The sequence below is a fragment of the Cyanidioschyzon merolae genome, chromosome 17 (assembly GCF_000091205.1).
Source record: "Cyanidioschyzon merolae strain 10D DNA, chromosome 17, complete genome".
In the NCBI taxonomy this organism is placed as follows: domain Eukaryota; phylum Rhodophyta; class Bangiophyceae; order Cyanidiales; family Cyanidiaceae; genus Cyanidioschyzon; species Cyanidioschyzon merolae.
In genome coordinates this window covers 455,361-479,271 of record NC_010143.1, presented here as the reverse complement: position 1 = coordinate 479,271, position 23,911 = coordinate 455,361, and the positions used below count along the sequence as shown (strand labels likewise).

The 23,911-nt window shown below is 54.7% G+C and overlaps 6 protein-coding genes and 1 non-coding gene across 7 annotated transcripts, besides 2 other annotated features; 2 read left to right on the top strand and 5 right to left on the bottom strand.

Annotated features, from left to right (window-relative positions):
* Positions 1 to 1,148: 1,148 nt before the first annotated feature.
* On the bottom strand, positions 1,149 to 3,179 carry CYME_CMQ194C (similar to signal recognition particle targeting component SRP72; the record flags this gene model as incomplete). The annotated part of the gene is made up of 1 exon (XM_005538070.1): positions 1,149 to 3,179. One exon carries the CDS (start codon positions 3,177 to 3,179, stop codon positions 1,149 to 1,151), a length of 2,031 nt encoding a protein of 676 aa, XP_005538127.1.
* A 203-nt stretch (positions 3,180 to 3,382) lies between these two features.
* Positions 3,383 to 5,172: a sequence feature (possible transcribed region).
* Positions 5,173 to 6,690: 1,518 nt separating this feature from the next.
* On the top strand, positions 6,691 to 7,581 carry CYME_CMQ192C (hypothetical protein, conserved; the record flags this gene model as incomplete). Its single annotated transcript, XM_005538069.1, has 1 exon — positions 6,691 to 7,581. One exon carries the CDS (start codon positions 6,691 to 6,693, stop codon positions 7,579 to 7,581), a length of 891 nt encoding a protein of 296 aa, XP_005538126.1.
* Positions 7,582 to 8,004: 423 nt separating this feature from the next.
* CYME_CMQ191C (citrate synthase, mitochondrial precursor) lies at positions 8,005 to 9,453 on the bottom strand (the record flags this gene model as incomplete). Its single annotated transcript, XM_005538068.1, has 1 exon — positions 8,005 to 9,453. One exon carries the CDS (start codon positions 9,451 to 9,453, stop codon positions 8,005 to 8,007), a length of 1,449 nt encoding a protein of 482 aa, XP_005538125.1.
* Positions 9,454 to 10,938: 1,485 nt separating this feature from the next.
* CYME_CMQ190C (hsp90 co-chaperone p23) lies at positions 10,939 to 11,649 on the bottom strand (the record flags this gene model as incomplete). The annotated part of the gene is made up of 1 exon (XM_005538067.1): positions 10,939 to 11,649. The coding sequence occupies one exon, from the start codon at positions 11,647 to 11,649 to the stop codon at positions 10,939 to 10,941; it is 711 nt and encodes a 236-aa protein (XP_005538124.1).
* A 1,238-nt stretch (positions 11,650 to 12,887) lies between these two features.
* On the bottom strand, positions 12,888 to 13,490 carry CYME_CMQ189C (small GTP-binding protein of Rab family; the record flags this gene model as incomplete). Its single annotated transcript, XM_005538066.1, has 1 exon — positions 12,888 to 13,490. One exon carries the CDS (start codon positions 13,488 to 13,490, stop codon positions 12,888 to 12,890), a length of 603 nt encoding a protein of 200 aa, XP_005538123.1.
* A 452-nt stretch (positions 13,491 to 13,942) lies between these two features.
* Positions 13,943 to 16,852: a sequence feature (repetitive element).
* Positions 16,853 to 16,915: 63 nt separating this feature from the next.
* On the top strand, positions 16,916 to 20,884 carry CYME_CMQ187C (DNA repair protein RAD50; the record flags this gene model as incomplete). The annotated part of the gene is made up of 1 exon (XM_005538065.1): positions 16,916 to 20,884. One exon carries the CDS (start codon positions 16,916 to 16,918, stop codon positions 20,882 to 20,884), a length of 3,969 nt encoding a protein of 1,322 aa, XP_005538122.1.
* On the bottom strand, positions 20,128 to 22,684 carry CYME_CMQ186T. The gene has a single exon (XR_002461557.1). It is a non-coding gene; the product is annotated as a hypothetical transcript (transcript).
* Between the last annotated feature and the right edge of the window lie 1,227 nt (positions 22,685 to 23,911).

The following is a 23,911-nucleotide window of genomic DNA, read 5'->3' as shown; positions in this document are numbered from 1 at the left end:
CAACCATTCGAATTCCACATGGAACCGTGATGATTCACGGAGGGTGATCGCGATAGCTGCCTAAAACGTTCCTATGAGATGTTCGAAACGGGTGCAACTGCTAGGAATGCATGTGCGGAATACAGGATATCACTTGCAAAAACTGTCGCTGGAAGGCATTCGACCAGTGTGCATCTGTATCGCCTAGCGTTTCGCCTGCGGAAACGAGGAAGACATGAAGTGCAACTATTGAACAGCGCGCAACGAGTGCCGTCTCGAGCGATGTCGTCAAACTGGGGTTGCGTTGTCGACGGCATCAGCTCCAGTAGGCGAAAAGCCCAATCTCGGGTAACGTATTCCACTAAGCATGGTGATTGTTGCGGGAAACTCATCTCCATGTTCGTGTCGCGTGCAGTGCAGGATAGAGGACTTGCCCATGTTCGCTTCTTCGGAGCGATATGGAGCACCCATGCCGAGCACACACTGTAACTGAAAAGCGCCTCGGACTGTTGCGGCTTTTGTTATACGCCTCGCGCACGAGAAACGTTAAGAACCCGCTGCGCTGTCGTCGTTTTCGCTCTCTGCATGAGGTATGCAGCACGGTTGCGTGCAGCAGCAGCAGCAGCAGGCGCCCTCGCGTTGCTGTATCCCTGACCAGCATTCTGATCGACGCTGCAGCTTTTTTTGCACCTGTTGCTGCTGGACGTGGTTCTGAGGCCGCTGAGATCGCTGGTCGGCTGTCATGACGATCAACAGTGCGAGCGGTACTCCATGCGTTCCGCACGCAACGCCAGATAAAAATCCGGGATAGATTGGCAGCATCCGAACCGGCCTCTGTGAGAAACAGGAACCTACCACTTTTCTAGCAGCTTGTTCAGGGGTGCTTCGTGTATTCCCGATGAGATCAAGATTTCAGCGTATGCAACTGGAAATTTAGCGACGACAGGTATCGGTTGAAAGTTACCAGAACAAGCACGGCGTTGCTCCCGCGCCAATGCACACTCGCATCTAGACGCGTGCAGGTCTATGTACACGTGTACGCCTTGCGCGCACGCATCCGTGCATCTACACGGACGCGCATACGCATCTCGCGGAGCGATTCATTTGGGTTGCAAGTCGCCGCTAGTGTCTAGTCGTGAGCTTGTCTTTCAAGGTGCTCGTGGCCTCAACTAGGAGCGGCCGGCGCGCGATGGCCGCACACGCCTCTTTCCAGCCAACTTGGTGGCAGCGCCTTTCATGGGGAGCACTTTGGCAGCGGCCGACGCTGCTCGAATTTGTGCGTCGAGTTCTGTTGCGGTCTCTATCTTCCCCTGGGTTGCCCTGTCTGTTGTGGCTGAGCCCGGCGCTCCCGCTTGACGCCGTGCTTTCCGCCGAGAGCCCGGACGCTGGTGACGGGGCAGCCAGCGCGATGGATCCGGCGGCGGGGCATCTGCTCGAAAAGATTGTGGTAGCGGGTTTCGACTCTTACGATGCCCTCGCCGGCGCCTAGATGCAACCGTTTCGGCGTTTCCAGCGTCGCTGGGTCGAGCGGATGCTGCTCGTGCTGCTGCAGGTTCGGTGTCATATGGTCCCTGCTGGTTGCTTCGCAGCGTTCCGAACGTGGATTCCGACGTGGGCGCGCGCCATCCACCCTGATGGCTCCGAATGGATGCCTCTCTCGCGATACGCTCTTCGATGTGCTTCGGCAAGACCTGCTCGGCGGCAAGTGGATCGATATAGCTAAGGGCGATAAGGCGGTAGCTCTCAAGCACGCAATCAGAGATTGCATCTTTTGCCAGGTAGTCCAAAGCGTCGTTGTACTGTTTGTTTTCGAGCAAAATCTCCACATAAAGTCGGCGGGTACTGAGCTTCCTATGGTCGATTTCTTGCAGCGCCTCGAGCGCTCGCTGGAGCTGCCCTTGTCGCCGGTACACGGAAACCCGAAAAAGCACGTTTGCAGGCTGATTCCGACCTAGGACAGTGCCTGAGTTTGTCGGCGAATCCAGTATCGGTAGTTGCTCGAGTAGGGCCAGCGCTCCGGTGAGATCCCCTCGTTGGTAGCGCAGCTGCGCAGCGGGCATCACCAGATGATGCGCGAGTAGTAGCTGCTCGGCATCCTCGTGTCGCCCGAGCGAATCCAATGCACATGCTTTGAGCATCGCAGCATCATTACGATGCATGAATGCAGCTTCAGCAGCATCCAGCGCTATACGCGGCTGCTTCCGCTGAATGGCCACGAGTGCCCGATCCCAGTACAGAATTTGACGTTGCGCATCGGTTACCGTCCATGTGCTGGGCTCGCTATCGAGCAACGCGTCCAGGCACCCTTCGATAACGCTAAGGTTGAAGGCGCGTACCCAGTCTGTTGTTCCATCGACAGGCACGATCGCTCGCGGAGCCTGCCACGTGGCAAGTTGCGCATACACTGCCTGTGCAGCGAGCTCTTGCCCCTGGTGCTGCAGGAGGCATCCACGCTGCACGTCGATACGGGCGACATCCACGTGCTGCTCGGTTCCTAGCTCAGAAACAGCAACACGCCGGGCATCCTCAAGCAAGTCTGTTGCGGTGTCGGCATCTCCACGAAGCGAGCACCACAAGGCGACGTTAAAGAGGCCCTCGTATAACTGGGCGTCCCGAAGAACTCCGAGACCCTGGGATGCATCCCCGCTCAAGTCAACAGGCGCAGACTTGCTACTCTGGGCAGCAAACCAGTTCGTCCATAGTGCTCCAGTTTCTGCGTGATCAACGCTAGACGATAAAAGCCGCAGCCACGTATTGGCGGCCTGGTCGAGTTTTCCTTCCACGTACGCCACTTGGGCACGTAGCAGGTCCCAGCTTCGCCGCGATGTGCTCGGAAACTCGGCACCCTCAGCAGTTTCCTGGGGTATGTGCTGTTTCGCGGCACTTAGGTTGCGTATCTGGTAGTAAAGGTACGCCAGCAGGAACCGCAGTGACTCGTCGCGAAAAACCTCCGGAACCTGCTCCAGGTCGGCGACAGCAGCCTCCGTCTGCCCGAGGTTCGCCCGCGCTGTGCCGCGTACCTGGAAGAGGCGAGCTCTCAGCAGCGCAGCTTCCTCGGACCGATCAGAGGAGCTTGGTTGCGTAACCGGTCCTTCGAGAAGCTGGCTACTCAGCGCCAGGACCTTATCGTGCTCGGTCCGAACGAGCGCTCGCTCGAGCGCCCGAAGCGTTTCTGCTTGCCGTGAAGTCTCCGCGTCCATGAGCGTCGAGCTTGACCGGGACACCTGTGCCGTTCACCGCTTTACAAAGTAGCGCTACCGAACGCTACTGAACACTTTCGCGGCTACCGACCAAACCCGAGCGCAACGACTTTACGCCGTGTGTCGGTGGGGGGGTTTCGAGGCCGGCTCAAGGCCCGCGACTGCCGCCCCGGGTATCGTCCACCGGCGAGCTGTCACAGACTATAAGAAAGCGCATACTGCGTTCTATGGCTTTTGACAGAGGCGCGTGTTTCAGAGCGCATACGATAAGATGGTCTTGAGTCAGTCAACAGTGCTTTTGGAATAATGCTGGATTTGACATTGGATGGTAGTGGATGAATCCATGCGGGTGCGTCTCGCGAGGACGCAGTGGCACTCCATGGTTCGATGGCAAGCGACCGGGTGTATTGGAAGGAACACGAATCTCAGTGCACTTGTTCTCCTGTCTATCCGATAGCTGCATGTACGGAAAACGAGTTATCGGTTTCTTGAGAAGCGCTGTCGACGTTAGAGCGTGTAGAAAGCGTGATCGATGAACTTCGAGCCGTTGGTGCAAGCACGAAGCACACGGTGCCCAGGGGCTTCAAGTCGGCTGCAGCGTCGCCGGGAATAACGAACAAGCTGGCTCTCCTGGTTGGCGAATGTATGGCCTCTTACCGACCTTGGCATACCATGAGCCTTCTTACGGGGAATCGCTGATTCGTTCGCTGCAGCTTCGATAGCTAGAACGAGCCAGCTAGTTCGCCTGGTATGCGTGTGAAACCGTTTCGCTAGACGAGCATATCGTGAATCTTTTTGTGTGCCTTGACAGCTAGCTGACTGCGGTATCAACAGGAAGACCGAATCAGCTTATTCGCCTGATGTGCAGACGCGAGTCTTATTTCCCTATCAGGCATTCTCCAAACCTTCTGATAAGAATTTTTTCAGCTGTACTCAGACACGAGCGAGACTCGATACCCGCCACGGTTATGGGCTCACGCGATATACGTTCACGACAAACCATGCCCGTGGACATGCAAGGGATGGCGCAGACTCAATGCACCATACATCGAACCAGTTCATTCCGTGGTAAGCGTTTGACAGAGTGAATCGGGACAACAGCCCCCGGCATCAGAACCCGCAATCCTTTACATGCAGCTGTAAATTCCGCTGCCCTCGCATGAGTTCCGTGAGCACGCGCACCAGAGTCCCAGCAAGAGTGTATCAAAGTCGGCCGCTGGTATCCATCGTGACAGCCACGTTCTACCGGATATGACACCGGAGAGGCTGTCGCCTGTTTCTTCGTGCGAAGAGCATTTCGACCTTACAGAGTGTGCGTTGACATCGGCACATACTTCATGGCATGGTTGTATGCATATCGTGACTCCAGCACATGCAGAGGCCGTCACTCCGCAGTGGCACTCGCGACCGCACGACACACTTGGACGCTTTGTGCACTGCCACCAGCGCGACCGATCCAGTCGAGGCATTTAGGTGTTTCTGGGTTACATGTGGGGGAAATAAAGCGCACATTTCGTTTTGTTTGCAAGACAAATGCCACCCTGGAATGCAGTGCTCGTGATACATTCATCATTTGCAGGCCGTTTTTTCCAGGATAATCGGTAGGTGAGGCAAGTGAGGGATCCTCGATGGTGCCGACTGGAAACGCTTCTATCATGATAGGTGCACACCTGGATACTAGTGCTCCATCCCAATACTGCGTTTTCTATTGGTGGTACGAAGCAGTCCTCGTCCGCGTGATAATTGAACTGGGGCACTGAACCGCTCACACTGTTCCCGTCTATCCAGGTTTTCCAAAGTTGTTTTTTGGATTTGCAGCCCCAGTATTCGATGTGCGGGAATAACGGCGTACGGAGCCGGCTGTCGTTACACGAATGTCGGTCGTGTTTTCGGAGTGGCTTCTTCGACGCCCAGCCGATGGAATTCGTTTCGGCACAGGACTCAGGATGATTTGTACGGGCCTCGACCAGGCATTCGTAAACGCCGGATACCATTATCCAATGCACACGTCCAAGCATCCATTCCTCTCCGTTCTTTACGAGTAGAATGATCAAATCACGTCTGCGTCATTTCTTCGATCTTGATGTTTCGTAGGGATTCGTGGGCACAGCAATTCGCACCACCCGATGTACGAAGAGAAAAGGCGTCGTCGTCGTCGTCTTTTGAAGACTTGTTCGTAACATTGTCCTGAAAATAAAATTTATCTTCAATTCGTAATCGGATCCGTACAAAAAACAAATCCTCCTATCTTTGTGTTTAGCGACGAACGACATACCACAGTAGCATGATACTTCTCGAGAGCTATGCTGTTGGAGGCTCCGGTTCCTTCCGCTTGTCCAGAAAAGGGTCTGGACTCGGACTCACGTCATCGCAGCGATCGCTTCCGGTGCAGAGATTGCGTCACCGCTTGGCAAAAAAATGCGTATTGACGGATCCAAATTTCTCGACTGCTTCCCCGCCTGGAATTCGTCACCGGTTCTCGATTCATCAAGATCGACATCCCGTTCCACAAATCCTCGTGTAGGATGGAACAGCATGCGCTTGCACATGCAGTGGACACTGAACTCGCCGCGGGTATCGCCCAGAAGAAGCCCGTGATAATAGGGTCCGGCACCGAGAGCGGAAACGGAGGAAGGCAATGCGTTGCGCCTTCCGTACTCGTCAGGGGCATGTAGAAAGAGGTGAAGCGAGCGTTTACGCACCACAGAGTTGGGCTTGAGGCGAGGGATTTGGTGCAAGTTTGCGAACACCTGCCCAAAGTAGTGTCACTGCTGCGGTGTGCACAGTCAGGGTGTATGCAGTGAAGTAGAAAATGGCAAGCGAATCATAGGCCGCAACTTCGCCCTGTGCATCAAATGCATGGACAAGAGCTGGGAGCTCCGAAATCGGCGCTTGAACGCTCCCTCAACGTCGTACGACTGCTTCCACTGGGGCTGGGGGAAAGCTAAAGACCCGCGTATTTAGAGCCCAAGATAGGATAGAGGAACACGGATCAGCCACAGAAAAAGCGCACAGAGGATTGTGTTGAAGGCAGTAGAAAAAAGACCCAAACTGCAGTATTGACAGGCGCGTTAGACGACCCATTGCCAGTTCAGTCTAGCTTGGGTACACGTCTATGACAGGCGAATCCCGTTTTCTACGACTCCATCGGCGTTCCGTCACAGCTGGACGAACGAGCACCAAAAACTGCATTTAGGCATATATTCCTAAGCGCTACGTTCCCGTGGTGTTTTCTTCATGAATGCAAGTTTTTCACGTCGCTCTGCAAGAGCGCTCTAGCGAGCGTGCCGGTACGCGTCGACCGCTGCTCATCGACAAGTCACGCTGCAGAGGGCACAAAGACACTTCACCTCCTTCGTCCAACTTTCTTTATGCTATAGCCTCGATGAATGCTTTCAGGATCTCCCGAGTGCTTCTTCTGCACCCTTGACCGGCAGTAGAAAAATTCGCCTCCCGTTGGCAAAGCCCCTGCAAAAACCACACTTTCCTTGGTGCACTGTGGCTCCGCAGTATGCCGCAGGCGAACGCGCAAGCGCTTACGGGTCATGGCGCCTTCCAACTGCTGCGTCTGGAGAGCGTTTTTGGCGGGCGGGTTCTTCAGCCCGCCAAGATGCTTCTAAGCAAAACAATGCGGATGCATCGTATTCACCGATTCATTGGAAGCACTGGTGCGCATTGGCAACGAGGCTCGGGGATAGATTCTCGAAACCTGAGCACTAGGCGGAGCGCAGCGTTTCCTGGCCGGACACCGACACCGTTGCGTACGGCTTACGTCACGATCTTTTCCAGACTCGAGCCCGATGGGCTACCTTTTTCTGTGCTCGGCAGCAAACGTGACTTCTTTGGGAAACTACGCAGTGCTACTGTTTCGGAAGCACCGCGAGACCGGAGCACTCAGACAGCACTTTCACGCTCGTTCAGCGAGAGCAAACTCGTTCCGTTTAGCGCACACGAGCTCTACAGCGTCGTTGCAGACGTTGAACGGTACCACGAGTTCGTGCCGTGGTGCACCAGCTCCCGAGTTATTCAGCGATACGGGGAACGTTTGCTAGAAGCGGAGCTCAAGGTAGGCTTCCAGCTTTTCCACGAGAAGTACATTTCGCTGGTGCGTCTCGAGCCGGACCGAGCAGTGCGAGCAACCGCCACGACGAGCCAGCTTTTCGAACATCTGGTTAATGAATGGCGCTTTCGACCCGGGAAGAATCCCAACGAGTCTTGGGTTGATTTTTATGTAGACTTTCGGTTCCGCTCTCCAGTATATCAGGCTGCCGTGGACTTGTTCTTCAATGAGGTGGCTAGGAAAATGGTCCGCGCTTTCGAAGAGCGCGCACGAGTTGTTCATCGCAAGTTTTCCGAGCGCCGGCGGCCAAGTGCTGCTGTCGTCGAAGAGCAACAGGCGTAGCAAACGCTTCCGGCAGTTGCCGGTTCGTGAGGCAACCCCGCAAGAGCACCCAGTACGGCCGCCTAGGTCGCATGAGATTCCAGGCACTCCGCCATGCGGCATCCAAGGAGCGCGTGGATGCTGCATCTTTCCTGCAAGCATGAAGCATACGTGCAATCCAAACCAGCACGCGGTGTGTGCACGACGCAATGGTGACGGAGAGGATGAAGCGCGCTGTGAGCCAATGCGCGTACGAAATTCTCGTGTCATTGCTTTTACCACAAGTAACCTTCGTTGGAATCGATGCGGCTCAGGCTTGTGTGTTCGGCATATGACTCGTACGGACCTTTTCGAGTTGTGCGCCTGCGACAGACAGATGCAGGCCGTTCTCGGTTGTGTTCGCGGTGCCGGCGTTTGCGCGCGCCAGCGCCAGAGGTGGCTAGTCTATGCAGAAACCGAACGCTTCTCGAAGTGTTCTCGTATCCATTGCGTCGTGACTGATTTGGGGCGTTCAATGGGCAGACCAAGAGCACGGTCCCACACGAGCGAGGAGAGCGTTCCCAGTGCCCGACTCACGCCGAAGAGCACCGTATAAAAGTTGCTTTCGACCAATCCATAATAGCGAAGCAGAATTCCTGAATGCTGATCGACATTGGGCCACGGGTTTTTCACTTTGCCCTGCTCCTCCAGCACCCGCGGAACGACTTCGTATAACTTGGAAACAAGCTGGAACATCTCGTCGTGCGGTAAATGCTTGAGTGCGAATTCACGCTGCGCTGTGTAGCGCGGGTCGGTTCGCCGCAGGACCGCGTGACCGAACCCCGGAATGACGTGGCCTTCTCGCAGGGTCTCCCAACAGAGTTCCCTCAGATTCTCCGTCGTCATCGGACGATTGCCGAGCTTTTCTTTCATTTGTAGCAGCCAACGCAAAACTTCCTGATTTGCCAGGCCGTGCAATGGTCCCGCCAAACCGTTCAGACCAGCTGCAAATGACAAGTACGGGTCACTTAGCGCCGAACCGACCAGGCGCACGGCATGCGCCGACACGTTTCCACCTTCGTGATCCGCGTGAAGCACCAGGTACAACCGCATCAACTCATCAAATTCGTTCAATTCAAAGCCTAGTGACCTCGCCAAACGCATGCCCATGTCATCGACTTTTTCAATTTTTTCCGCTGGCACATGCTTTCCGCCGTGAAACGTATTACGGTAGATTCTCGCAGCCACTGCTGGTAACCGAGCGATAAGCGTCAATGCGTCTTCCAAGCAGTATTCCCAGAAGGTCGACTTGGGAGCGCCTTGCGCATACGCCTCTGCCATCTTTGACTCATGCTGCAGAAGACTAACAGCTACCGAGAACTGCGTCATGGGATGCATGCGCTCGTGGGGTAGTTCGTCTAACAAGCGCAACACTTCCGGGGGAACGGCTGCCCGCCGCTTCAAATCCTGGCAAACGCTCTCGACCTGCGACTCCGTCGGAATTTCACCTGTCAGGAGGAGCCACAGAAGCCCTTCGGGAAGTGGTTGCTCGCCCGAGGGCTTTGCTCTTGGCAACAACCGTTGACACTCGGGGATCGAAAACCCCCGAAAACGAATGCCTTCCTGCGGATCAAGGAGTGACGTCTCGTAGACCATGGCCTTCAGAGAGCGCATCCCACCGTAGGCCTGATTAACGGTGCACGCGTCAAGAACTTCTTCACCGAATCGTTCCCGAACCTCGTGGACTTGAGCTCGCATCGGCTCAATCTTTGAGCGCACGGCCTCTTGAAGCGATGTGGCGCTTGAGGTGCTCAGCGCTCGCACCGCCCTTTTCCATACATCACTCGGCCAACTCTTCTCTGCCCTACGCAAGTCACGCCGACCTAACGCTAATACAAAGCGTGCACAATGCATTAGAATCTAGCGCTTCGATCACCGCTCGCAAGGTGCCTACACGTCGAAAGCGCAACAGGCGTACCCGCGTCAGAGGATCCGCAGCACGCATCAGCAGCAGCGCACGCACCGTTGCCTCCCGTTGGATTCGAGGCGGCGTGCGCCTCGCGATGCCGCGGGCGATGCGCATGCACGCCATGACACAGGGGTCCGTGGATCATCTTGTGGATGTCTTTAACCTAGTATGTACAGGATCCATCCGCTGCGCTGTATTTCAGCGCATGTTTCGCTTTCGATGGTGCCGGTGGCGGGGGCGGGGGCTGCGGTTCTATGAAGCTACCGATGGATGGTCAGGCTGTCAGCTGGTATCGGCATTCAGGGACGTAATCACTACTCCGCACAAGATCCTCCACAGACGACGAACACGTCCTATCGAGACTTGGGGGATCGTGAAACATTCATACGATCCTCGGGGTGTCGTGCCTCTCGTGAGCGGTCACCGGGGTGCCCGCAGCATCGCTGCGGACGCTGCACGGAGACAGGGTGATTCATGCCGGTGCTCCTGGGGTGTCAACTTCAGTTGCTGAGAGGATCATACACTCCGAAGCAGCAGTGTCTTGGTCGCATATCACAGAAATGCGCAAAACGCATTGTATTTGCTACACCAGGGTAATGCACGACTTGGGCACGCACGTCCTCTCCGAGCAACACACCCGGAAACCTGAACTTAGACAAAATCGGGTTCCATGATCAGCCAATGCGCGTACAGAGCTTCGAACGAACGCACGGACTGAAAGCGTGTTGGTCGCAGTTCAGGTGCATTCCCTGAGTCGCGTGCGGAGCCGGCCCCAGTTGAACTGCATCGCTTTAACCGGAATCCGAGTGCACGGTGTGCGCTTCGGATACATGAGTGGACAGAATGCGTGAGCCATTGTTTGAGACATTCGTCCATGGATCCGAGAAAGGTGTGCGGAAGGCGCGCGCGTGATAACGACGGCGGCGATGTGTCGTGCGCCATGAATCTATGCGCGCGTGTCTGCTGACGCACCCGCATCGGTGCAGGCAACTTTGGGATTCCTCACTGCCCTGTTCAAGAAACGGATCATCTGGTGGTATGCTCGGGCAGCTCGTATGTAATACCCGAAAATGCCGCACAAGTCATGACACAACACAACTCTCGGCGACCTGCCGCGCGCTGTTCTAGACAAGCTCGCCACTTGCTGCAGATCACAGCTTCTGGCGGGTATGCAGACCTCATGGAACAACTGTGAACGAGGTTTGCGAGCACAGCGCTCGGAACACGATGGATTTTCAGTCGCTCAGGGCCCAGGCACGCAATCGACCATGCTGCCGCCGCACGGCGCGGTATGCTCAGGCCTAGAATGCTATTACTGGAGAAAAACTATGGTTAAACGATGGTAAACATCTTGTGCACGATTTTTGTGAATCTTTTACTGAAAATAATCGCTGGCAGTTGTACGCAACCTATCAAGCCTCGTGTCCAGCTCAAGAGGAAAACACTGACGCAGGCCCCTCGGTTGACGCTGCCTGTACGGACTCGGCATTTTTACCCAGATCCTTGGCAGCCTCAGTCACGGTACCTGGCTCGCTCTTAACAACGTCATTCTCATCTGCCTCCTGATCGCGGTGCATGTGGTTCTCAGACAACGTCGGCGTCACGTCCGCCGCGGCTTCCTGGGCGTCCTCCTTTTCTTCCGTGTCGCCGAGGCCGCCCTCGCCATCAACGCCTTCGTCGTCGTCGTCGTCGTCCTCGTCGTCACCAAGGTCGTCGTCGTCACCCATTCCAAAGTCCAGGTCGGCCATATCACGCGATCCAAAGTGACTACCGAAATCAAACTGATCATCCTCGTCCTCGTCGACCCAGAGGTTCCAGTCCACGGACAGGTGTACATTTCGGCCCGGATCGTGAAGGAGTCGTGGCCACCATTCACCGGCCTCCGCTTTAGGCAACACAAAGTACACTTGCCTCGCTTGGATGCCGTGCTGTGCTTCCTCCGCCTTGATTCCGTGAAGCAACCGAATGTCGAGCTCATACTCCCGTTCGTGCCCAATCTCACCGCCGGTTCCCTTAAAGTACACCTGTCCTTCGGGGGTGACCTTCAGGACAGCAGTGTCTTTCTGCACGTTTGGAACCTTCACGGTGACGAATACCTTGTCTTTGCGTTGCGCCCAACAAAAATCTGGAGTAAGCACCATTTCACGTACCTGATCTCAGACGAATACTCTGTTACCTGTGTTGCGCACCTAAGTAGACGCAACAAGATACGGATGCTGCGGGACACGCGGACGCCGTCGGCTCCGCGAAGGCATTGGAAGCGCGTCGATGGGATGGCGATCGATTTTTCCGATGACAAAATTCGTCTCCATCGACCATGGATCCCAGATTGCGGGATGGATAGTGGTAATCGAAAAGGCGTCCATCATGAAGCACCTGCCCTCAAGTTCCATTGCTTTTACTTCCTCCCGAGTATACTGGTCGTTTTGTACACGCTATCGTGTGCTGAGTGCCTGCCTTGCGGCCCCCGCGGTGGCGCCAAAACCGCCAGAGCAGATATATCCCGGAGACTGTACGGCTTTGCTGTTCCGCTGCGGGCGTTGACTCGAGGCGTGGTGCACTCGACACGAGGTCGGAATACATAATCATTCGGGGAGCCTGCAAGCTACGCGGACAGACATACTGTCTGCGGCAGCGCGAAGCGATATGCTGGGAGTCCACTGCGACCGGGGCGACGCTGAGACGCAGGCCAAATGCCCCTTATTCCAGCTTGAATTGCGTTTCGGACGAGTTGCTCAGGTCTCGCCACAGCACCTGCCACTTTAGAGGCACACCGGGCACCAGCCCAGCAGAGTCGCCCGGCTCGCGGGACCCTCCGCCTATAAGGTAAACTTTCGACAGTACGGGAAGCCTTTACCGTTTTTAACGTTTAATCTAGGGGGAATAAATATTTGTATCGTTGCTAGTTAATCGTTAGTCTCCTGCTGTGCACCTCGATCTAGGCTCGATTCGGTTTCGCTGGACCTTGGAAAGACGCGCAGCAATGCGCTACGCAAAGTGTGTACTTTTCTGAAAGCGTCGGTGTGATACCTGTCTTTGCGTCACGGTGCCGTGTAGCGGCTTCTTTATGCACCGATGACGTGGACAAACAATCCGTACACTTGAGACGCATCGTCGGATTCTTGTGGAATTTGCCTTGTACCTCATATGTGTATCTCTGCACATGCCCACTGGATTTTCGAGACATACCGCAAACTCGCTGTTGTGCGGGTCATCAAATTGTGCACTACCTAATGTCTGCAAATATGTATGTTGTTAGGAGAATTTTACAAGCTTGGTGCTATTCAGCTGCAGAGCCTCCCCACTCGGCTCGAAATCCAGGTCCATCGCTTCCGAATCATGTCTAGTGTGCACAGCGCGATGCTCAGCTCGGCGATGATCAACAAAGACATGAGGCTGTTTCATGATACGGACCGGCTTCCAGTTGAACTCCTGCTTGCTCGCCATCACCTGTTACATGGGGTTGTGCCTCCAATATACGTGCAACAAGCTCTACAAAGCACTCCGATACTCCAGAACCTGACTTTGCACTTGTCTCGAGAAAGAGTGCGCCAACACGCTCAGCGAGTCGCCGCCCGTCTGCCCTGGGCACCACAGCAGTCGGCAGGTCCGATTTGTTGCCCACTATCATATAAACAGCGTTTGGGTTATTCACATACCGTCTCGCTTCTTCTAGCCAAGCTGTCTCAAGATGCTTCAGCGACTCTGGATCATCTATACCGTACACCATAATAACACCGTGTGCACCGCGATAATAAGATGACGTCAGGGTGCGAAACTTTTCCTGTCCCGCGGTGTCCCAGCAGGTGAGTTTGACACGATAGCCCTGGACGTTTTCCAGTGAGATCACTCGAAAGTCTACGCCTACTGTGGCTGGCAGTTCCGCAAACGTGCCTTCCGCAAATCGTAGCAAGAGAGATGACTTGCCCACTGCACTATTGCCCACGAGAACGATCTTCAGCGCAACCAAAGGTCTCTGCATCACAACAGGTAGTTTTACAGGTGAGGATTCCACGCATAACGGTTCAATGGAAAGAAGGGCGAGCCTTCCCGCTTGGCCACTATCACGTCGGGCACACACAAACACACAGGAGTCGAGCAGCGTTAACGTGAAACACGACCCGTATGGGAACCGAGACAGTTTCGCGCCCCTGTTGTATACAGGCGCGCATTGCCATCAGGAGCGCCATCAGGCCGATGGGATGGCGATCGATTTTTTCCGATGACAAAATTCGTCTCCATCGACCATGGATCCCAGATTGCGGGATGGATAGTGGTAATCGAAAAGGCGTCCATCATGAAGCACCTGCCCTCAAGTTCCATTGCTTTTACTTCCTCCCGAGTATACGGGTCGTTTTGTACACGCTATCGTGTGCTGAGTGCCTGCCTTGCGGCCCCCGCGGTGGCGCCAAAACCGCCAGAGCAGATATATCCCGGAGACTGTACGGCTTTGCTGTTCCGCTGCGGGCGTTGACTCGAGGCGTGGTGCACTCGACACGAGGTCGGAATACATAATTATTCGGGGAGCCTGCAAGCTACGCGGACAGACATACTGTCTGCGGCAGCGCGAAGCGATATGCTGGGAGTCCACTGCGACCGGGGCGACGCTGAAACGCAGGCCAAATGCCCCTTATTCCAGCTTGAACTGCGTTTCGGACGAGTTGCTCAGGTCTCGCCACAGCACCTGCCACTTTAGAGGCACACCGGGCACCAGCCCAGCAGAGTCGCCCGGCTCGCGGGACCCTCCGCCTGTAAGGTAAACTTTCGACAGTACGGGAAGCCTTTACCGTTTTTAACGTTTCATCTAGGGGGAATAAATATTTATATCGTTGCTAGTTCATCGTTAGTCTCTGTTATTTGTTCTATATAGCGTGGTCGATACGCACACCTGGGATATCTGGCAGGCATGAGACAGGAGGAGTATCTCGCCGTTGAAGGGAAACGCGATCCTGAATATTTGCGTGTTGTTCTACCGTAAAAGTTGTATTTGCGTTCAAGTAATAGCAAAGTATAGTTTTTCAGCTGAATTGTTTTCCAACCCTCAAGTAAGCTCATTCAAGTGATTTTCGCCGTTTGTAGCAGAAGCGTTCTACGTGCGTTCCTTTCCAAAATAAATACAAGAAAGTTATGGAAAAGCAAGTTGAGGACCTGGAGGCTAAATGTCACTGGCTGCCGGAGACAACGAAAAACATGGCGGAGCAAAGAGGAACAAGACAAGACGAAGAAGCAAAACAGGGAAGCCCGAAGTCAGAACCCGCACGAAAGACGACACAACGACGAGATGGTGGTGAAAGCCTGTCTTTTTGGGCATATCAAGGATCTCTGCAGGCAAAAGTTGCGAGACGCCATCAGAAACCGTGTCGACTCGTACCCCATGAGTATTGTAAAGGCATCGTCAGGACTGCTGCATTTCGTAAAGGAGATGTATCGCGACGTGACGCACATGGAAACAGACGAGGTTCCGTACGAGTTTTTCGACAAGACCTTTATTCGTCACCTGATGCTTGGTACAGGGGAACCGTCGAGGAGAAATGAGCGAGTGCATGGCGTTCACGAAAATTACGCCGAATACCGCTTCAACGGTACTCGATACAAGGGTGAAGCGGATATTTACACCTACGGAGCGATGAAGTACATCACGAACCTGAAGAACCATTTCACAGTGAACCTCGAACATTTCATGATACGCGCCGTGTTTGCGCTGTACCCTGGCATCTCTCGCAAAGGAATGTGGGCGATTATCAATGGCATCACGAAGGATCCCAAGCATGAAGATGAGGTCGAATTCGTCGACAAGAAGGCGTCAAACGAGGGCACAAATGAAGCTTCCGTAATCCGTGCGGTTATACAAGAGCACCGTGCGGTACTGGGGCTGGCGAGTCCAGCGGAAAAGATATCAGAGTTGAAAAAAAGATAAGGAAAGATACAATCGCCTCGTCTTGCGATATTTCATGTTTTTGAACCGAGAACTAGAACGCAACGCGGAGATGAAGCTGAGTAAGGAAAAACAATGAAGAGTGGGAGAGACGTAAGGCTTTCCTAATGGGGAAGCGCTTCAATTGCGTTCCGTTGTGCAACATCGAGTCAAATTTTGTGACCATCGACTCCAGAGTCCTCTACAGCATCACGAAGGAGATCCGTCCGGAGTTCGATGAAAGCAACACGGAGTTCCCCGGTGAAAACCGGGAGACCTACTGGAAGAATACCTTCGATTTCAAACGACTCAAAGTAAGCAAGCAAAAGGTATTCACTGGGATAATCGAAACCGATGGAGTAGCCATGTGCGTACACTATCGGCGCTTGAAGGCGAAACGTCCAGTTACGTCTTCGATATCGCCCATGACGAAGCATGAAGAAAACAAAAAGGCGGATCCAGTGACGCAGAAAGTTCAGGGTAACGATTTTGTCACTGGCTCGGACCATGGGAACACACGATAATCAGAACCATCGCAGCACCGAAGCGTATGGAAGAGAGCATCGACGGTAACTTGCGCCAGAAAGACGTGCGTCTTTTGAGATTCTCGAGAGCGGGATTCTATCGAGAATCGGGAATCATGAATGCGAGGAAGAAAAGTGAGACATGGCATGCAGGAGTGAAAGAGCACCTGGAAGCTTTGAGCGAGGTGACGAGCCGCGGCGCGAACTTTGAGGCTTTTCTGAAATTCATACAAGTTCGCGTTGCTCATTGGGATGTGCTGTGAGGAGAGTGTACCACGCCCCGGCCGGCTCGGCAGCGTATGAACATGTACTGTAGGAAGCAGCGTGCATTCGCCAACTTTTTCAATCAGTTGAGCGCTTTCACGGAGGACGAGAGTCAAAGGCTAGTAGAAGCATATGCAGCAGGGCGTCCAAAAAAGGGACTACGCCAGCTCCGTCGACAAAAACGTACAAGGAATGCGCCAGGCGTATCGTTACGATACCGATAGATGAGTTTCGAACATCGTATACACACCATGAACGGGGTGCACACTTCAGAGAGTCGAGATGGAAAAGTGTCAGCTGAGCCCTGAAGATATAGAAAAGTACGGAGCGCTGACGGAAGAGCAAATGGAAAGGAGGATGAAAGTTGAAGGGCCACGTGCATGAGTGAGTTCTAAAAGCAACGGCAAGAAACATATGGAGTTCGTGAACCGACGTTTTAATGCCGCAATCAACATAAGATGTGCGGTGCTGGAGACGAGACCTCCCGAATTGACACGAGAGCATTTTGTGGGACAATCTGTCAAGATGGATATATACGAGAAGAAGTCGAATGCATTAGTAGGTGGCCGGTCCGAAAAGACTGGGACGCGTCTGCACATCAGTTGGAGACGTCTTGGATAGGGCGCGTTCGCCGCCACTACGATGCTGTCGACCGCAGCAACGTTTGTCGTTTAGGCGCGAGAAAGGTCGCCTGTTCGTGTGTTTATGTCACGTCTGATCAAACTAGGCTTCTCAGGCGTACGGAGTTTCGGTCCGGATGAAGAGCAACGCCTACGCTTCCAGGCGCCGATAACCGTCATACTGGGGGCGAACGGCACCGGAAAGACTACCATAGTGGAGTGCCTGCGCTTGGCAACGACTGGCGAGTTGCCGCCGCTCGTCGACAAAGGCGCCGCTTTTGTGCACGATCCACGTTTGCGTGAAAGCAAGGAAACGAAGGCCAAAATTCGCCTGCTATTTGAAGACGCGCTTGGTCGACAGATTACCGTGAACCGCCAGCTCCAGCTTCGGCTCACAACTGCTGGGAAACAGAGTTTCAGCACCGTGGAGACAAGCCTCAGCATTCGGGACAAGGACGGACAGCACATCAAAACCTCAAACCGATGCAATGACATTAATGCGATGGCTCCAGCGTTTCTTGGTGTGCGCCAGGCGGTTCTAGAGAACGTGATTTTCGTTCATCAAGAAGAGTCCCTATGGCCGTTGCAAGATCCGAAGAAAGTCAAGGAAAAATTCGACGATATTTTCGAGGCACGCGGTTACGCAAAAGCCCTCATCGCGATTCAGAAGTGTGCGCAGCAGAAGCTCGCCGAACTCAAGATTCTGCATTCGGAACTAGAGCGTTGGCGGGATCGCCTCGAAAACCTGAAGCAAAAGCAACGAAACTGTCGAAGCATGCAAGCCCAATGCCTCGAATGGTCGAATTCGCTGGGGACCCTCGAAACGGAACTGAGTGAGAAAATACGAGCGGTCACAGAGCTTGAGGAAGCGCGTGCAAAGGAGGTCGAACGGCGCCGGCAGTTGCAGGCGCTGCGTGACGAAATCCGAATCCGGACTGAGGAACGTGATCGTTTATGGCGCGAACTCGGCAAAGAACTCACGGAAACAACCCAAGATCTGGAGCGACTGCTTACTCGCATCACTGCTGAGTACAGTCAAGTTGATGCTGAGTACAGAAAAGCATCCGAGGAGAGCTTGCAGTTGCAAAAGCAGTTACAGCTTCTGCGGGATCGCGAGCAGCGTCTCCAAGAGGAATGCGCTGCTTACAGCTGCCAACAGGCAGCCATAGAGCGGCAGCGTGCATCATGTGCTGAATTGCTGCGGGAAATCCGGAAAAGCCATTCGATTGATGGCACGGACATAGGAGAAGGAGCCATTGAGCGGAGTGCCAAGGATCTAATCCATATCCTGGAGCGTTCTCGCAATGACTGCGAACGGGAAATGGAGCACTTCAAGCGCCTCTGGGAGGATGCACTCCAGCGTGAACAAAAATTGAAGCTCGAACTGGAATCCGATCAGCGTCAGGCGCAGCAGATTCGGAACGAAATCGCCACTCTGGAGGAAGCATGCGCGGAAACCGCTGCACGCTTGCAGTCGCTCCCGATGAATGTCGAGATTGTGGCGATGAAATCGGCGCTTTTAGTCCAGTTTCAGGCAGAAAAGCAGCAGGTGGACGAAGAGCTTTCGAACCAGACCGACATGGACCGAATGTCTACTATTCGGAAACGTCTTGAACAAATTTTCGAAGTACGCACGAAAAACCTGGCCTCTCGTCGAAATGACGTGACGCACACGGCTACTCGTGGTGACACGAATGCAAGCGCGATAGCCGCGGCATTCCAAAAGTTTCGCGAGGAAGAGGAAGCATCCATTCAACGATTACTGGAGCAGAGGCGGCTACCATCCTGCTCCGTTTCCGAAGCGCAAGATCGTCTCGCCTCCGCCGAACGCAATCTATCAGCCGTACGCAATCGCATCATGGGCACGGAACTGGAGATGCGCTTGCGGCGCGCTATTTGCGACAAAGAAAGCGAACGGCTGCTCTCGATGCGCAGCCGCCTGCGAGAAATCGACGCAAGTGTGCAACCAGGCACAGTGGATGCAGAGTGCCTCAAATCTCAAATTTCAGCGCTGAAACGTCGACATCTCGAGCTGGAGAGCACAGCCCTAGAACGTGACGGACAAGCGAATTGGCTCGAAGAAATGCGCAAGCGCGTGCACGAACAGAAAACCTGTCCGCTATGCGACCGCGCTTTCAGCGGTATGGCCGAGGCGGCCAATGTCGAGTCCGCCCTAGCTCGAGTACGAAATACGTTGACCCAGGCGGCAGACTCCGACTCCTTGGAATACGTTCAGGATGCTTTGAACAGGGCGGAGCATCAGTGGCGTTTGCTGGAGGAGCGTGCTGCGATCACTTTACAGGAGCAGCGAAGCATCTCTCGCATTCGCAGCGCCGAATCCGAGATCCAGCGCTTAGAAGATGCGAGACGGAGCGAACGAACGGATCAGCAAGTCGCTGAACATGAACTGGCCGATGCCCGAGAGCTCCTCTGGTATGCGCGACGTTTGGCTCATTTGCGTCAGGAGATGGCACCATCGGGGCCCAGCTCGGCATCCGGAATCGCAGCTTCGTCGCCGGTAGTTGCAGCATTGGAAGTCGACACCCGCGAAGCACCGCATCAACCGACGTCCGCGGGGGACGCTTTGGCAAGAGAAGAGACTTCGTTGCGGGGGGAACTCGACACGCTGCTTGGGCGTCGCCAAGAGCTCCTTGTACGCGCTCAAGAGCTCCATGATCTAATCCAGACCACTGAGAAGGAACTCACTGCGGAGCGCGCCAAGCAGCATGACCGTGACCAGCTGGAAGCATGTCTGGCGGAAAAACGCAAACAGCGATCAGAAAAGCAGGCTTCCCTTTGCGCGTTGGATCAAAAAGTAGAGGAAGCTCTGTTGCAGGCAGCGCCACCGGCGAGTGCAGCGTTGTTGGCGCGTCTGGAAGCCGTTCGTTCGCGACACCGAGCAATCCATACAGATCTTATCCGTCTTGAAAACCGACTTCAAGTCTACATCCAAGAGTCGAGACGATTCGAAGGTGACGCACACAAACTTGCCCACAAGCAGCTCGAGACCTGCCGCGAGCAAATCATACAGACGCTCGCCGAAGAAGCGCAGGCAGTGCAGGTTGTAGCTCAGTGGGCCGGGCAACGCCAGAACGCCGATTCGTATCTGCGTCAAGTGCGCGACAACCTTCGGTACCGCCAGTTGCAGGAAATGCTCGTCGAATTGCAACAGAAAGACGTGGAGCTAGCAAGCACCCTGCCAATGACCGATGAACACGATCCGCACGTGTCCGCGTTAGAGGCGGCAAAAGCGGAAGCCGATACGCTCCGGGAAAAAGTTCATCATTTGCGTGGTCAGCGTGATTTACTCGCAGAGCAGTTGCGGGCACTCACCGTGGAACTCGATGCGGACGTTTTTGCACAAGCGGAGCAACAGTTCCAAGCGCTTCGTTTGCAGTGTGACGTGATCGAGCTGGTCTGCAGGGATTTGCGCAATTACCATCGGGCGCTGGACTTGGCCATCATGCGCTATCACGATCTCAAGATGCGCAGCATCAATCGAGTGCTGCGGGAGCTCTGGCAGAGCACCTACCTCGGCTCCGATATCGAGGAAATCGAGATACGATCCGACTTTGTGGCGGACTCGCTTCCAATGGGTCGTCGGACCTATCACTACAGGGTAGTGATGCGCCAGGGTGATACCTGGCTTGATATGCGTGGTCGCTGCTCGGCTGGACAAAAAGTGCTCGCATGTCTCTTGATCCGCCTTGCGCTGGCGGAAAACTTTGGGAACGCCTGCGGGGTCCTCGCGCTCGATGAGCCGACGACCAACCTGGACGAGAGCCACGTGAAAGCGCTCGCTGCATCGCTATCTCTCTTGATCCAACAACGTGCACAGCAACGCAATTTTCAGCTTATACTCATAACCCATGAAGAGCGCTTCCTCGATTATCTTCATATTCGGGAGTACGCTGACTCGTACATCTATGTGACTCGGAACCGGCAGGGCCTGAGTCAAATCCAGCATCACTCGCTGAATGAGACTACCGGGCGCAGGGAAGCCAGCGAGCTGCCGTTTGCGTATCCCGGTCCACTGGTTGTAACTGCCCGCTGAGGCCGGCAGCTCTCCGACACAATACCACCACGCGGCAGCGCTGGCCTGGAGAATGCGTGCCCGCAGATGGTCTATTTCTGTCTACCGAGACTAGCCACGGTACGGCGGCTGCTTTCATCATAAGCGCTGGATCCGAATTCCCTGTTGTCACAGCTGCCTTGCAGCAAGTCGTCGTTCGCCAGAGTAGAAAACACTGCCTCGTGGCGGGTTCATGTGCACCGCATGGGCTGTCGCCCGGGATCCGCAGGAGTACGAAGCCGACCTTCGATGCAGTTGCTGACCGCCTCCAGCGTATGCGGCTTGCATCAGAATCAGCAGCAGTGGCACGACGCTTGACACGGCGAGTGGCATGGAAGGCATGCCACAGAAAAGCAGTTGTCCCATGCGGATGGCCGAGCGTCCATGCTGATGCGCCAGGGCCGGCTGAGGTACTCCGTTACCGCGCTAGTTGCCTCGCGGATGGCGGGATCAAGCGTCGCTTCTCCGCAGTATCTGCTCGTTCAGGCATGAGCGCGAACACCGAGTCCCAAGGTCTGGTCGCCTTGCGATCTCACTATATTTTATTGCTCGCAATATCCAATGAATCAGTGGAACTAGTCCCTCCAGCAGGTAGCATTGCTGCGGATTAGCAGCGCCTGGCCCCCAGCGCCGACGCGAACGTTTCCAAGCACCGCCCGTTCCAGTGCATTCCCGCTGACGCAAAGCGGGCTTGGTCAACCCAGGGACCTTTGGCATACCACAATGACCATGAATGCTCGCAGCGAGGCAGGTATTGCTGCAATGGACGTCACCCAGGAGCGGGTCATCATGGGTACGGCTGAGCGGGGAATCCGCTGCCAGCGAGCGCCATCGAATCGCCATATCGAAGCGCAGTGGAGCGCTCCCGCGATGCCCAGCATGCACGCTGTCTACCTGTAGATCCATATGCATATTAAAATTTCCCGAATAACCTACGAACAATGCGGCGGAAAAACACCCATGTACGTTCCCGTGTAGCTGGCATCGTCCTTTCACCGCCAGCAAGCGACCCTGCTGCATCAGAGGCGAAGCGCTCGGTCACCGCTGCCAAGACAAGCGGAGGATCCGGACGTCCAGTGGCGCCGCCCAGATTCCGCACATTCGGGAGGCTGCACCACTTGTACATACACTCGCCATGATGAAGAATGAACAAGGCTGGTTGCAAGAGTCCGTGCGAATATCGATACCCATATTGCTTTGTGGTCGGTGAAATGAAGACTTGACCGTAACCGCGCTTGTTCCACCAGCGCGTGAACTCGGTACGCTCATCTGCAAGCAAATAAACACGTTCACATTTGAGACAGGGTATGTTGTCAACCAGGCGATGCATCTCGGACGCTTCCTGGGCGGAGACAAAAACCAAACACGCGTCATGTTGTTCCAGAAAGGTTTCCAGTGCCGGTTGCGTATCCTGGAATCGCGAAAGCCAAGCGCAGCAAACCGCACACCAGCGTCCCCGGTAGAAGACAACGACGACGATCTGGTGGGTAGACTCGAGTTGCCGAAACGCCTCTGGGTCGGCTGCCAAGTCGAGCGCCATATCTGGCAACCCTGGACGCTGGGTCGTAAACGGGTCAATGGAGTGGCCAAGACGAGCACAAACGCGTTATACGCTAGTTCCAAAACCGTAGGCTATATGCGAGCAAGTCGGACGCCGCGTGCTCTACAGTCATCGGTGAAAGCGCACAACAGCGGCAACACATGTACAGCGCTGCTGGAAAGTGTTGCGTATCGGCAAGACAGAGCCGGGTGGCTGGGCGGCGCACCAGCACCATCGTTTTCGTCCAGGAACGGCAGCGGCAACGCGGAGGCGGATCCGCTGATCCCGTGGCTGTTTGCAATCCACGGAACTTTGCCATGAAACAGGAATCCCGGTCAGTGTGATACGCGAGGAGCGATGATCTGATGCACGCTCAACATTCGTAGAACGGTGGCGTGAAAAGCGAGTTCCGGAGAGCGTGGTACGTGATCGACATCGGGGAGCGCGTCTATCATTTTTGCAGCGTGCCCCAGGGTACCACCAGCTTCCACACGTACTTGTTTTCGGTAATGACGGCTATGTCGTATGTTCCACCAGTCGCCGAGTCTGCCTTGATCATCCGGAATAGCGTCTGTAGGGCCAGAACAGAGGTGATTCGGAGACAGGACTGGCATGCCTTTGGCTGGGTTCATCGAAAGTGACTGGATTCGGAGGAAGAGCAGCGCAACGCTTTTCTCTTTTGCGTGCTCGTTGACCGCTTTTTAGTGACGGAAAGAGATGTCGTCTGGGATCAGGCCCGAAGCATGCGAAACGTCAAATCCGAGACGAGCGCCTCAACGGAGGATGCGGTGTCGAGCGATCTTGTCAGTCTGGCGACTTGGAAGGAACCGCATCAGAGCATTGCCGCCACGGGTGATGTCGTCGGAACGCGCGCGTGTCGCTTCTCGACGAAGCTCGATTTGGCCCTCCTGGAGGACTCCTACGCAAATCTGGTAATGCTCCTGAATAAGGTTGCATAGAGTAGGACGGATATCCGCCCGTTGGTGAATACGGATCCACATCACATAAAGAAATCGATCGTGTAGCTTTGATAGGGCCAGTGTCTTCCAAAGAGGTGTGCTGTTCACGTTTTCCATCCGTGCCTTTTCATCACCGGTGGTACCAACGATGCATCATCCTCACAGCCTGCGGCTTGTTTGGTCGTGTTTCTCAGTGTACAGATGGATTGGAATGAATTAAGGAAGAGAAAATCGTGTGAAGAGAGTTTCACAAGTTCTTTTTGGCGTGCACGACGTTCAGCTCTTCGAGAAGCGTGGTTCATCCACCATCTGATCACAGAATAACTGCCTCGTATGAGAGCGACCATTTTCTGCTGCTGACAATGACAGCGTGATCTTTCCGCGACCTTTCTCAGATCTACAAGATGCATGCCTTTTATTGAATGCCTGCAAGAAACACAAACAAAAGGAAAAGCAGCATGCTGATACAGATGTACCAGAGCTCAACGCTCTGAGACGAACTTGGTTTCA